This window comes from Hypomesus nipponensis, chromosome 22, assembly GCF_054491055.1.
Source record: "Hypomesus nipponensis isolate SF chromosome 22, ASM5449105v1, whole genome shotgun sequence".
NCBI classification, from domain to species: domain Eukaryota; kingdom Metazoa; phylum Chordata; class Actinopteri; order Osmeriformes; family Osmeridae; genus Hypomesus; species Hypomesus nipponensis.
The window spans coordinates 19595991-19608962 of record NC_140382.1 but is presented as its reverse complement, the minus strand read 5'-3'; the positions used below and the strand labels follow the sequence as shown (position 1 = coordinate 19608962).

Genomic DNA, 12972 nt, shown 5'->3' with positions numbered 1-12972 from the left:
CTAGTGTTCCTGCTAGTGTCCCTGCTAGTGTTCCTGCTAGTGTCCCTGCTAGTGTCCCCTGCTAGTGTCCCCTGCTAGTGTCCCCTGCTAGTGTCCCCTGCTAGTGTTCCTGCTAGTGTCCCTGCTAGTGTTCCTGCTAGTGTTCCTGCTAGTGTCCCTGCTAGTGTCCCCTGCTAGTGTCCCCTGCTAGTGTCCCCTGCTAGTGTCCCCTGCTAGTGTCCCTGCTAGTGTCCCCTGCTAGTGTCCCCTGCTAGTGTCCCCTGCTAGTGTCCCCTGCTAGTGTCCCCTGCTAGTGTCCCCTGCTAGTGTCCCCTGCTAGTGTCCCTGCTAGTGTTCCTGCTAGTGTGTGTGGAAAGTTTGTGCTTATGAAGCGTGTAGTCGTAGCTGACATCATGTCCAGCCTTGGTCGCCCCAGCGATTGTCAGCAGGCCTGAGCTGGAGATGAGGCCTTCTAGCATCGTGTCCAGTTGTGCCTAAAACCAGTTGTGCACCAAAACATGTTTGTGGTGAACACTTCTAACATGTTTGTGGTGAACACTTCTAACATGTTTGTGGTGAACACTTCTAACATGTTTGTGGTGAACACTTCTAACATGTTTGTGGTGAACACTTCTAACATGTTTGTGGTGAACACTTCTAACATGTTTGTGGTGAACACTTCTAACACTTGGATACAAATACGATGCCTGACACCTGTTCAGTAGAGGTAAACTTGTGTTAGTAAAGTTTAGCTTTAAAACACAGGCGTGACAATGATTTGGGATTTGCCATTTGGAATTGATAAGAATGCTGGTGGGAACACACACATACCGGATGCAAACTCCTACAGAACAAAACTGGATCAATCACTTTATCAATGTCTACATGGGTCTTCCTCTGGGGTTAGTAAAGCCAGGTGGATAGGCCCTCGGTGTGTGTTCTCGCAAACATTGGCAGTGATCTTTTACAGACAAATCTGGAACGGTCACGGTTTCCATGGCGCTTAACATGTGAGGTCGCCACGGCAACAAACGGTAAACTACAAGCCCCGCCCATGGGAGCGAACACTGGAGCTGTGGTTGGGCTGCTTGATTTCCCTGGCAAACCCACTAAGGGGGGTGGAGGAGGAGGGAGGGTTGTTGCAGGTCACGTGCGGGTGGCCCACCCTGGCAGCACGGAGGAACCACTGTGTTGGTGGGTGTTGCACTGGGAGGGTCCGCTGCTCCACGCCCCAAAGCTGCCCCTCTGGAACCTCGTTTCCGCAGCGACCCGTGCCTCCTGCTCGGCTGTGATTGGCTCATGACTTGACCTGGTGACTCTGCAGCTGGATGGACAGCTCTGCGGTGGACACGCCCACCTCGGCCCTGCCCACGTCTGCCACTATGAGGGATCTGTCTGAATCACCTGCAACAGAGAGAGACAGGAGCAACTGGTCAGTACCTGGTCAACCTTGACACAAAATGGACGCCTCATGCAAAAGGTAAGGATAGGGGCCACTAATCAGCAACAAGGCACAAAATGGCCACCCCACACAACTGGAAAAAGGTATCATGTCAGGACTACAGCCATGTCAGGAGGAGCCCTGAGCCCACAGAAAGAGACCATGGGGAAAACTATGAGGGAACAAATCAGTTCCTACAGCGCTAGCCTCCCTCACACTCCCACAGCGCTAGCCTCGTTACAAGGGCTCGCTCCAGACCACCAGTAGCGACCGCAGCTTGCATGCGGCAGCCATCGAGGGCCTCTTCAGTCCCTGACAGCAGCTCACGCCCGCGAGGCCTCGTCCCGCTGTGACGAATCACCAACACGGCTCATCCCTCACTCTGACAGACCCAGGCCCTTGCTACACCGGCAGCGGCCGTCCGGCGAGACCACCGACGTCGTTCATCTCACTGCTGTCAGGAGACGGGAGCTCGCAACAAAAGCCTTGTTATCTCCGGAGTTAATTACAGACACGGGACGACAACAACAACGGCACAGAAGACAACGAGGCTGTGAAGGAGCCAGCAAGAGCCGCTGCTGCTGACATACTGTGTATGTTTGCAGCAATTTGCTTGTTGTGAAACAACAGGAAATCCATCAGCCATTTAGGATTTAGCATAATGGAGGACAAAGACTACTGGCTCACAAAGCACTGCTACAATCAGGTTCTTCAGTTGCTTCTATATGACAGAAATGATTTAAATAAACGCACAGAGAGAGAGAGAGAGAGAGAGAGAGAGAGAGAGAGAGAGAGAGAGAGAGAGAGAGAGAGAGAGAGAGAGAGAGAGAGAGAGAGCGAGAGAGAGAGAGAGAGAGAGAGAGAGAGAGAGAGAGAGATGCTGAATGTTAAAACTGCGGTGGCTCCTCATCGTCTTGGTTTCATAGACATCAGAGGGTGAGGCAGTTTGTCTGTGTGTGTGTGTGTGTTTCCTAAAAGGTCTAGGTAGCAGCAGGACTGCTGGTCAAGCCGGGACATGCTCCAAGTGATGCCAGCTGCTATTCACTGAGGAGGACTTGATAGATACAGATACAGAGAGACATATAAAGAGTGGGGGGAGAGAGAGAAAGAGAGGGGGGAGAGAGAAAGAAAGAGAGGGGGGAGAGAGAGGGAAAGAGAGGGGGGAGAGAGAGAGAAAGAGAGGGGGGAGAGAGAAAGAAAGAGAGGGGGGAGAGAGAGAGAAAGAGAGGGGGGAGAGAGAAAGAAAGAGAGGGGGGAGAGAGAGAAAGAGAGGGGGGAGAGAGAGGGAAAGAGAGGGGGAGAGAGAAAGAAAGAGAGGGGGGAGAGAGAGAGAAAGAGAGGGGGGGGGAGAGAGAAAGAGAGGGGGGGGGAGAGAGAAAGAGAGGGGGGAGAGAGAGAAAGAGAGGGGGGAGAGAGAGAGAAAGAGAGGGGGGAGAGAGAGAGAAAGAGAGGGGGGGGGAGAGAGAAAGAGAGGGGGGGGGAGAGAGAAAGAGAGGGGGGAGAGAGAGAAAGAGAGGGGGGAGAGAGAGAGAAAGAGAGGGGGGAGAGAGAGAGAAAGAGAGGGGGGGGGAGAGAGAAAGAGAGGGGGGGGAGAGAGAAAGAGAGGGGGAGAGAGAGAAAGAGAGGGGGGAGAGAGAGAGAAAGAGAGGGGGGGAGAGAGAGAGGGGGGGTAATTATGACATGAGAGTAAGATAGGCGAGAAAGAGAGGAAGCAGAACACTACTTCTCTGCCGGTTTCACCTGGCGCACACCAACTCTGCTCCCTCCTCCCTGTGTACTGGTATCTAACCCTGGATACGAGTGGAGAGATCAGTATGGATCAGCCCTGTTCTCTGCCCTGTTCTCTGCCCTGTTCTCTGCCCTGTTCTCTGCCCTGTTCTCTGCCCTGTTCTCTGCCCTGTTCTCTGCCCTGTTCTCTGCCCTGTTCTCTGCCCTGTTCTCTGGGCAGCAACGTTTCGTAAGCTAAACCTCACAAAGGTAAACACTTCAGGGAAGTATGGAGAGGGGATAACTTTTTGTTTTACTGCCCAGGACAGCATCGTTGACAGGCTACAATCAGGCTAATGTACAAGCTTATGACAAATAGCCCCTGTGTGTCGCTACCACGCCAGAAGTTACGACTCAGCAATATGCTGTGCAACGCACAAATCCCCCTTCCCCTGCCCCCCCCTTCAGAACCCAGTAAGACCTGGATCCTGGCAGAGCAGAATGAGCAGGGGTAGCAGGCAAGTGTGAGAGAGATGTTGTGCTGCAGGTACACAGGTACAGGTTCTGCAGGAGTTGACGCGATGTGAGCAGTGTGATCTGGGAGAGAGCTAGCTAGCTGCAGGAGAAATGTCCCTCCCTCCCTCCCCTCCTCTTTGTCCCTCCCCTCTCTTCCATACTCACTCCTAGAGATGTGTTGTGCTTCCAGGGCCCCCGCCGTCTCCCCCTCGGCCTCCGCCTCAGTCTCCGCCTCCCTCCCCACCGGGTCCAGCACCACGGAGCTGTTGTTCACCGTCACATCGCTGGCGCCTGTGGCGGCGTTGGTGGGCGGGCCTAGGGACGTCTCGTAGTCCTGGGGAATCTCATCCAGGCAGTCTGCGTTAGACTGCGGAGGACAACACGGAGGCTGGTCTGACCCCTCTGACCATGTTAACCATGCTAGCTGCCCCCCGCATCCCTGTTAACCATGCTAGCTGCCCCCTACATCCATGTTAACCATGCTATCTGCCCCCCGCATCCATGTTAACCATGCTAGCTGCCCCCCGCATCCATGTTAACCATGCTAGCTGCCCCCTACATCCATGTTAACCATGCTATCTGCCCCCCGCATCCATGTTAACCATGCTAGCTGCCCCCTACATCCCTGTTAACCATGCTATCTGCCCCCCGCATCCCTGTTAACCATGCTAGCTGCCCCCCACACCCCTGACCCTTACTCACCGGGATCCCCAGGGCCTTCAGGATGTTCATCTTACACATGGGACACGTCCGGTGCTCCAGCAGCCACGGGTCCACACAGTGCTTGTGGAACACATGCCTGGTAACACACACACACACAGATCAATACAGGAAATCCTTCTGGGGTGATAATCCTGGTGATGGATGTGTCCCAGCAGCGCCAGGCTGACCTGCAGGGCAGGACGCGGACCAGGTCATTAGCTCTGTAGCCCTCGATGCACACCGCACAGTCCGACTCTGTCTCCTGCAACACACAGGACAGAACACCGGGTCTTTTTCTCAGAGCCTGACAGGGTCATTGTCTCTGAGGTCCACTCTGAGGTCAGTTATCAATCACGTTGGCATGGCTACGCAACAGGCTGCTCCTGTGAAACATGTCAGTAGATCCGATTATGTGTCGTCTGGAAACCTGGCAACCCCCAGTTGTCTAGAAACCCCCGACCGACCGACCAATCAAGGCCAAACTGTTAGAGGAGTCTCTCTGGTTGATGATTCAGGAGCACATTTGATGACAAGCCTGAGAATAATGACTTCTACACCCACTTGTTTATAAAAGCAGTTATTCTAGTGGGGGCGGAGGGGTCTGTGTTATGGTTAACTCTCTCTGGGCTACGGATGTAGCGGTACTAGCATCTCACTGCTCTCCAGGTCCTTGAGCTGCTAACTGTAAAAATCTGACCGTTCTATCTGCCTCGGGAATTCACTGTGGTCGTCATGAGTGCAGTCTACATCCCCCCAGGCAGACAAGGCCGCTGCTTTGGATGAACTGGATGGGATTATCAATGGTCTGGAAAATATGCACCCAGAGGCAGCCTTCATTGTTGTTGGTGATTTCAACAGAGCTAACATGAAGAAAGTCCTGCCCAAGTACTATCAGCATATTGACTTCTTCACACGCGGAGACCAGATCCTTGACCATTGTTATACAGCATTCAAGGGCAGTTACAAACCCCTCCACCGCCCTGCTTTTGGGAAGGCTGATCACACCTCCATTCATCTCCTCCCCGCATATGAACAAAAGCTTAAACAGGTCAGACCGGTTGAGAGGTCTGTTCACCTATGGAGTGACGAGTGTGTGGCGACCCTCCAGGACTGCTTTGACACCACTGACTGGCTGATGTTCAAGGAGGCAGCAGATGGGGACATTAACGAATACTCAGACACTGTTTCCAGCTACATCCAACACTGCATAGATGACGTTGTCCCCAAGAAGGTTGTCCGGTCTTTCCCAAATCAGAAGCCCTGGGTTGATGCCGTGGTCCGGGCCAAGCTGAGAGCCTGCACTGTCGCCTTTAACTCTGGGGACCCTGATGAGTACAGGAAGGCCAGATACGACCTTCTGAAGGCCATCAAAGCAGCAAAAAGAGTTTACAGGACCAAGGTGGAGTCCAGCTACCATGGCTCTGACCCCAGGCGCATGTGGAGTGGACTTAAAGCCATTACTGACTACAAAGGGAGAGGCTCCAGTGAGATCCAGTCCTCTGTCCTACTGCCAGACGAGCTGAACTCCTTCTACGCTCGCTTTGAGAGGGACAGTGACCCCCCTGCAGTGGAGCTACCTGAAGGACAAGCCAGTGGTGTGCCTACACTAACTGTAGCCGAGGTGAGACTGTGCTTTAAGAAGATCAACCCTCGCAAGGCACCTGGCCCAGACGGCATATCAGGTAGGGCCCTCAGAGGCTGCGCTGACCAGCTGGCAGGGGTCTTCAGTGACATCTTCAACCTCTCCCTTAACCTGTCTTTACTCCCCACCTGCTTCAAGAGGACCACCATTATCCCTGTGCCCAAGAACACCAAGGTCACCTGCATGAACGACTATCGCCCGATAGCACTGACCTTTGTCATCATGAAGTGCTTTGAGCGGCTAGTCAAATCATTCATCTGCTCCTCGCTGCCCCCCACCCTGGACCCTATGCAGTTTGCATACCGGTCCAACAGGTCTACAGACGATGCCATCGCTCTGACTATGCACACCGCTCTCTCTCACCTGGACAAGGGGAATACGTATGTGAGGATGCTGTTCATTGACTACAGCTCTGCATTCAACACCATCATCCCCTCCAGACTGGTCTCCAAGCTTGTGGACCTGGGACTAAGCACCTCCCTCTGCAAGTGGATCTTCCACTTCCTGACGGGGAGGCCACAGGTGGTGAGAATCGGTGACCGCACCTCATCTGTACTGATCACCAACACAGGCACCCCCCAGGGCTGTGTGCTCAGCCCTCTCCTGTTCTCCTTGTTCACTCACGACTGTGCGGCAACGCACAGCTCCAACCTCCTTGTTAAGTTTGCTGACGACACAACCATCGTGGGCCTCATCTCTGACAGTGACGAGTCAGCCTACAGAGAGGAGGTTGACACCCTGACATCATGGTGTCAGGACAATAACCTCTCTCTCAACATCAGCAAGACCAAGGAGATGATTGTGGACTATAGGAGGCGGCAGGAGGAGGAGCATGCACCCCTACTCATCAACGGATCTGAAGTGGATAAGGTCAGCTGCTTCAAGTTATTCGGGGTGAACATCAGCAACGACCTCACCTGGTCTGTTCACACAGACAAGGTGGTTAAAGCGGCCCGTAAGCGCCTTTTCTTCCTGAGGAGACTGAAGAAGTTTGGTATGGACTCAGTCATCCTCACTAACTTTTACAGATGCACTATAGAGAGCATTCTGACTGGTTGTATTACAGTGTGGTATGGGAGCTGCACAGACAGGGACTGCAAGGCCCTACGAAGTGTGGTCTGTTCTGCTGAGTTCATCATCGGCAGGAAGCTCCCAGCCGTACAGGACACCTACCACACACGTTGCCTAAGGAAAGCCGGCAGGATTCTAGGAGACTGTTCCCACCCATCCTTCAGTCTCTTTACCCCATTGCCTTCTGGCAGATGTATTGCAGCATTCGGTCGCGCACATGCAGACTGGACAACAGTTTCTACCCAAGGGCCATCAGGCTTCTGAATGGACACTGATATGGACATTGATTTACTGCACACTAGTCCCTTAAATACTGTCACTTTCAGCTACTGGTTGCTCTATCAGTAACATTGCACTACTGTACCTCGCCACCAGGCTCCTGTATGGTCATTGACATAGTCACTGATCTGCAATTTTGCACTATTGTACTGTACTCCACTTAGGTTAGAATAGGTTGAAGGGTTTAAATAGGTTTTATGTACATTTAGGGTTAGTATAGTGTACTATTTATTCTTATCTGTAATTTAGGAAGTTTTAGTATTAAGGTTAGTATAGTCGATTATTTATTGCTATCTGTATATTTAGGAAGTTTCACTTATTCAAGCTCAGCATAGATGTATATTATGTTCCGTGTACTTATATGTTATGTTATGCCAGGTGCTTGCGTTGTCTTGTCTTAAGAATGTCAGTGCCCAGTCTGACCTGGTGTTGTTCTGTGTATCTGACAAATAACAGACTTGGGCTTACTGCCCAAACACAAGAGTAGTTAAGGTGAAATAAAAAATACCTCATCTCCCTTCCTCACAGTCCGAACCTGCAGCTTGCTGATGGCCTTCTTAGCAGCATCTCCCAGACGCCTCTGAAAACACAAAACAGCAAAAGACGGATAAGACGACACCAACCCATGGGAGAGAAATGTGAGGAGTCAAACTGAAGAACCGTGCGGTGGAAGGTGAAACTGTCCTCTAAACATGATCGTGATTAGCAGATGGTTATAAATCAAACGTGAATTCAATTTGTGATTGAATAATAGACCAGTAGGGTGTAGGAGAGAGAGGGACCAGTAGGGTGTAGGACAGAAAGATACCAGTAGGGTGTAGGAGGGAGAGACCAGTAGGGTGTAGGAGGGAGAGAGACCAGTAGGGTGTAGGAGGGAGAGAGACCAGTAGGGTGTAGGAGAGAGAGGGACCAGTAGGGTGTAGGACAGAAAGATACCAGTAGGGTGTAGGAGGGAGAGACCAGTAGGGTGTAGGAGAGAGATACCAGTAGGGTGTAGGAGGGAGAGACCAGTAGGGTGTAGGAGAGAGAGACCAGTACGGTGTAGGAGGGAGAGAGACCAGTAGGGTGTAGGAGGGAGAGAGACCAGTAGGGTGTAGGAGGGAGAGACCAGTAGGGTGTAGGAGGGAGAGAGACCAGTAGGGTGTAGGAGGGAGAGAGACCAGTAGGGTGTAGGAGGGAGAGAGACCAGTAGGGTGTAGGAGGGAGAGAGACCAGTAGGGTGTAGGAGGGAGAGAGACCAGTAGGGTGTAGGAGGGAGAGACCAGTAGGGTGTAGGAGGGAGAGAGACCAGTAGGGTGTAGGAGGGAGAGACCAGTAGGGTGTAGGAGGGAGAGAGACCAGTAGGGTGTAGGAGGGAGAGACCAGTAGGGTGTAGGAGGGAGAGAGACCAGTAGGGTGTAGGAGGGAGAGACCAGTAGGGTGTAGGAGGGAGAGACCAGTAGGGTGTAGGAGGGAGAGACCAGTAGGGTGTAGGAGAGAGAGAGAGACCAGTAGGGTGTAGGAGGGAGAGACCAGTAGGGTGTAGGAGGGAGAGAGAGACCAGTAGGCCTATACAGGTACATCATGAGAAGATGCCAGGCTCAGTGATTGCTGTGTCAACAGTGGAGACGGGCGGGTGTGTTAGATGAGAGAGGCCTGGGGGCCCTTCTGCTGGCTCACCCGTTCAGAGTCTTATCTGTCTATGTGTGTGTCTAGGTGTGTGTGGGGACCTGCTGTGTGTGTGCGTGTACCTGGTTGCGGTCGCGAGCGTTGGCGTATCTGAACCTCTGGATGTAGTAGAAGACGAGCCAGGCGAGGGAGATGATCATCAGCACGATGAACGAGATGGACACGAACACCACCGACGTCCTGCTCACGTACTTCTGCAGGTTACGCGTTCCTATGGTGATGTGCATGGTTACCGAGACGTTGCGCTCCAGCAGGGCGGCGACCTCGCGACCTTTAGGCTCCGGGATCATGATGGCTACCACGTCTCCCGTACCTGATAGTGGACACACACAGACAGAAGGGTGAGGTGAAACCCCGAGCAGAGCAGGATAACTGGCTCGCTGTTTCAGTGAGGTGAAACCCCGAGCAGAGCAGGATAACTGGCTCGCTGTTTCAGTGAGGTGAAACCCCGAGCAGAGCAGGATAACTGGCTCGCTGTTTCAGTGAAACCAAACGACACACCATTAACCCTAACCCTACTGCAACACTAACTTTAAACTAGCAACACTATAGTCTGTTTATATTCAGAGAGGCAACAGCAAAGAGTCTGACTGAAGAGACTGAAAGTGTGTGTTTGTCTGTCTATAGTCTCTAGGGCAGCCCGCCAGACACACGGCATTCTGGGATACCCTTGCTCGCCAAGCAGAACTAGAGCCAAGATTGTTACATTACCATACCCTGGGGTGAACTACCCAGAGATGGAGAGAGAGATGGAGAGATATGGAAGGGTGGATAGATGGATAAAGATGGAGAGATGGAGAGAGAGAGAGATGGAGAGAGAGAGATACACAGAGATGGAGAGATTGAGGGAGGGAGAGAGATATGGCAGGGTGGTAGTTGCTAAATGTACGCACGTAAGAGAGGCTGATAGTGGAAAACGTTACAAAGATCTCCAGGTAAACAGGGACAGAATTATGTTGTTGCTGGTCGATGTTATCATGTTGCTTGGATACTGTGCAGACAGCCACTGGTTCGAGAGGTCTTCAGCTGAGCTTCAGACTCAAGGTTTTAGTGGCCATGGATATCTGGGTACGTGTGTGGTCTGTGTGTGTCTATGTGTGTATGTGGTCCCTCAAAAGGAACAAAGATTAATACGGACAGAATAAAAATTCTCTCTTCAGTTGGGTCCGCTAACTCCTTGATAGCATGCCTTGCTAACCAGGTGACTGAACATAGTTTTAATCCCTGATCCTTCACTCCTGTTCTGCACAACACCCACCAGGATAGCTGCTGTTTGCTCTGTGAACATACAGAAATATATGGAGTAATATTGACCTAGCCAGACTCAGGGCTAACCAGGACAGAGTATTCTCCTCTTGTAGAAACACAGCAAGATGCTGCAAGCTGGAGGGAACAGGGTGTGTGTGTGCAGACACTCAGTTTTTGAGGTGTGCGCTAAGCTAACTCCTTCAGTGATGAGCACAGTTTTAGCGAGCAGACAGGGCTGTAGCATCAGTCTAGCTGAGGGTCATGTAGCTGGTTAGCAACACTGATTAGCATGACATAGACCAATAGACCAGCCTCCCCTACAGCTAAAATGAGCCCTAGACATGACTGTTAGATGTAGTGTGTGGTAACTATGCCACAACTGAAGCCTAAGGGGCTAAAGGCAGGCAGATCTCTGGAGTCCCCAGACATTGTGAGCCCCTGGCTCTCCCTTCTCCTCTCTCCACCTCCTCCATCATTTTGATCTCAGCCAATCTCTTTTCCCTCTTTTACCTCTCCTCCTCCCCCTCTTCCCCCCTGTCCTCCTCCATCTGCTCATCTGGGTATGACTTGTGGCTGGAAGCAGGCCAGCAGTTCCCAAAAATAGCTTTTCATCTTTCAGGAGGTAACGAAGGATGGCCCTGTCCCCACACGCCAGTCTGACGGGCTGGGATGGTGATTGGGGGGGGGATCAGCAGACACAGTAAGATCATTGGTTGCCTCATCCTGTTCATTCAACTCCAGTAAGGCAGCTTGCGTCAGGTCGCGTCAGGCAGTGTTTTGTTGACAGAGTGAACGATGCAGGTTTCTCTCTGGTGTTACACTAAGCCAGGAAGTCCAGTGAACAGTACTACAGCTCCTAGCCACATCCATCTTTACACATGGGGACCTATGATAGGATGGGATTGTCACTTTAACACCTCATGAGGAAAAAATGCGTTAAGAGTCTTCTCTCTATTTTTCTTCACTCTCTCTCTCTCCCTCCTCTCTTTCTCCCTCTACCCCCTAGAGACACCAGTTATCTCTGCTCTGGAGAGACATGCTCTAGAGACACCGGTTACCTCTGCTCTGGAGAGACCTGCTCTAGAGACACCGGTTACCCCTGCTCTGGAGAGACCTGCTCTAGAGACACCAGTTACCTCTGCTTTGGAGAGACCTGCTCTAGAGACACCGGTTACCTCTGCTCTGGAGAGACCTGCTCTAGAGACACCGGTTACCTCTGCTCTGGAGAGACCTGCTCTAGAGACACCGGTTACCTCTGCTCTGGAGAAACCTGCTCTAGAGACACCGGTTACCTCTGCTCTGGAGAGACCTGCTCTAGAGACACCAGTTACCTCTGCTCTGGAGAGACCTGCTCTAGAGACACCGGTTACCTCTGCTCTGGAGAGACCTGCTCTAGAGACACCAGAGATGGGGATACCTTGCAGGCCTACACACAGTTTTATGGTGGTTTACTGTTTAACACAGTGATAACATGTAGTCAAGTTACACACAGAGACATACATACATTCCTACAGGTGGTAGTTTTATGATGGCTGACCTGTTGCTTAATTCAAAATGAAAATGTTCTTTTCAAACGTCTACTCAACAAGGGACCGTAAAACAGCTATTTGTTGAAGGCACTGATCGACGTTTGACAGCTATTTCTTGATACTTATAAAGAGACGGCCACCAAGGCAATAGGTTGGTCCGCAGAACCACAGCACAACGATTACAGAGAAGCCTATAGCTACCTACCCGTAGCACCTTCTCCAATTGTAACTTCTAGTCCTCTGTTGACGGGTGAAGTCACAGTCTCTTACCTGCATGGGGCATCGTTATGGTGTCGTTGGCGTTACTGGAGCCCACGTTATAAATGATCACTGCAGACGCGTTGCGGTTCGCGGCGTTGCGAATTTTATCCCGGTATGTGCAATTGCCTGCAGAAATCAAGGCTACCCATGCACCGCCATGGACAGGTACCGGGAATTTAACGTTCGGGTCACACGCTTGTCTCTCGTAAGACGGCATCAACACAAACCCACGAGCTTCTTTCTTTGGGGAATGCTCCCCGTAACGGCCACATTCGGTCTTCTCCGTTTTTATTTCTGAAGTCACTGGGTCCAGGTAAGTGATGTTTACGAATGCTGTGTACCATTCTTCTTTTTCCGCCACCGTGAAGTCCAGGCACAACAAATGGACGAAACAGAAGGACAGCAGCCACGTCGAAAGGGCCAGACTGCGGCATGCCTGAATAAGGGACACTGCCATGGTTCGAGGTCGGCAATTGCTCCCGCTCCAACTCCTCAAATGCTGTCTGTCTCAGTCTAGGATAGCTCCGCTTTGCTTTTCACAGCGAGACGGCAATGCAAATCCTTGAGAGGTTTAATGAACGCAGGATAATTGGCTGCCTTCAGAACTAACCGTTTACCGGGTCATTGTCAATACTTTGCGAGAGTTGGTTGTGGTCAGGCGCCAGTTGCACTACTATGTCGAAGTCTCGGCTGTCTAGTCAAACTGACAGGGAGGTGCGGTCCTGCAATGTTGTTTTTGGTCGATCGTGACGAGCAGTCTGTCGGGTAAATTAAGGGTCCCTCAAATTGTATTATTTTTTCGCCCGTTGAGAGGGGTTTATCACTCTAGCTATCCATTCGGATTAGAGTGCGAAACTCCACCCACCTGGGCTACACAGGATTACATTGCGTGTTTATAAAACCGTACACTTGACATGGGCGGGGTTCAC

The 12972-nt window shown here is 51.7% G+C and overlaps 1 protein-coding gene across 1 annotated transcript; it reads right to left on the bottom strand.

Annotated features, from left to right (window-relative positions):
• Window positions 1–832: 832 nt before the first annotated feature.
• Window positions 833–12887, bottom strand: rnf150a (ring finger protein 150a). The gene is made up of 7 exons (XM_084686489.1): window positions 12053–12887; window positions 9068–9318; window positions 7846–7917; window positions 4534–4607; window positions 4346–4442; window positions 3809–4010; window positions 833–1383 (listed from the first exon to the last, which is right to left on the bottom strand). The coding sequence occupies exons 1-7, from the start codon at window positions 12498–12500 to the stop codon at window positions 1277–1279; spliced, it is 1251 nt and encodes a 416-aa protein (XP_084542615.1). The 5' UTR covers window positions 12501–12887; the 3' UTR covers window positions 833–1276.
• Between the last annotated feature and the right edge of the window lie 85 nt (window positions 12888–12972).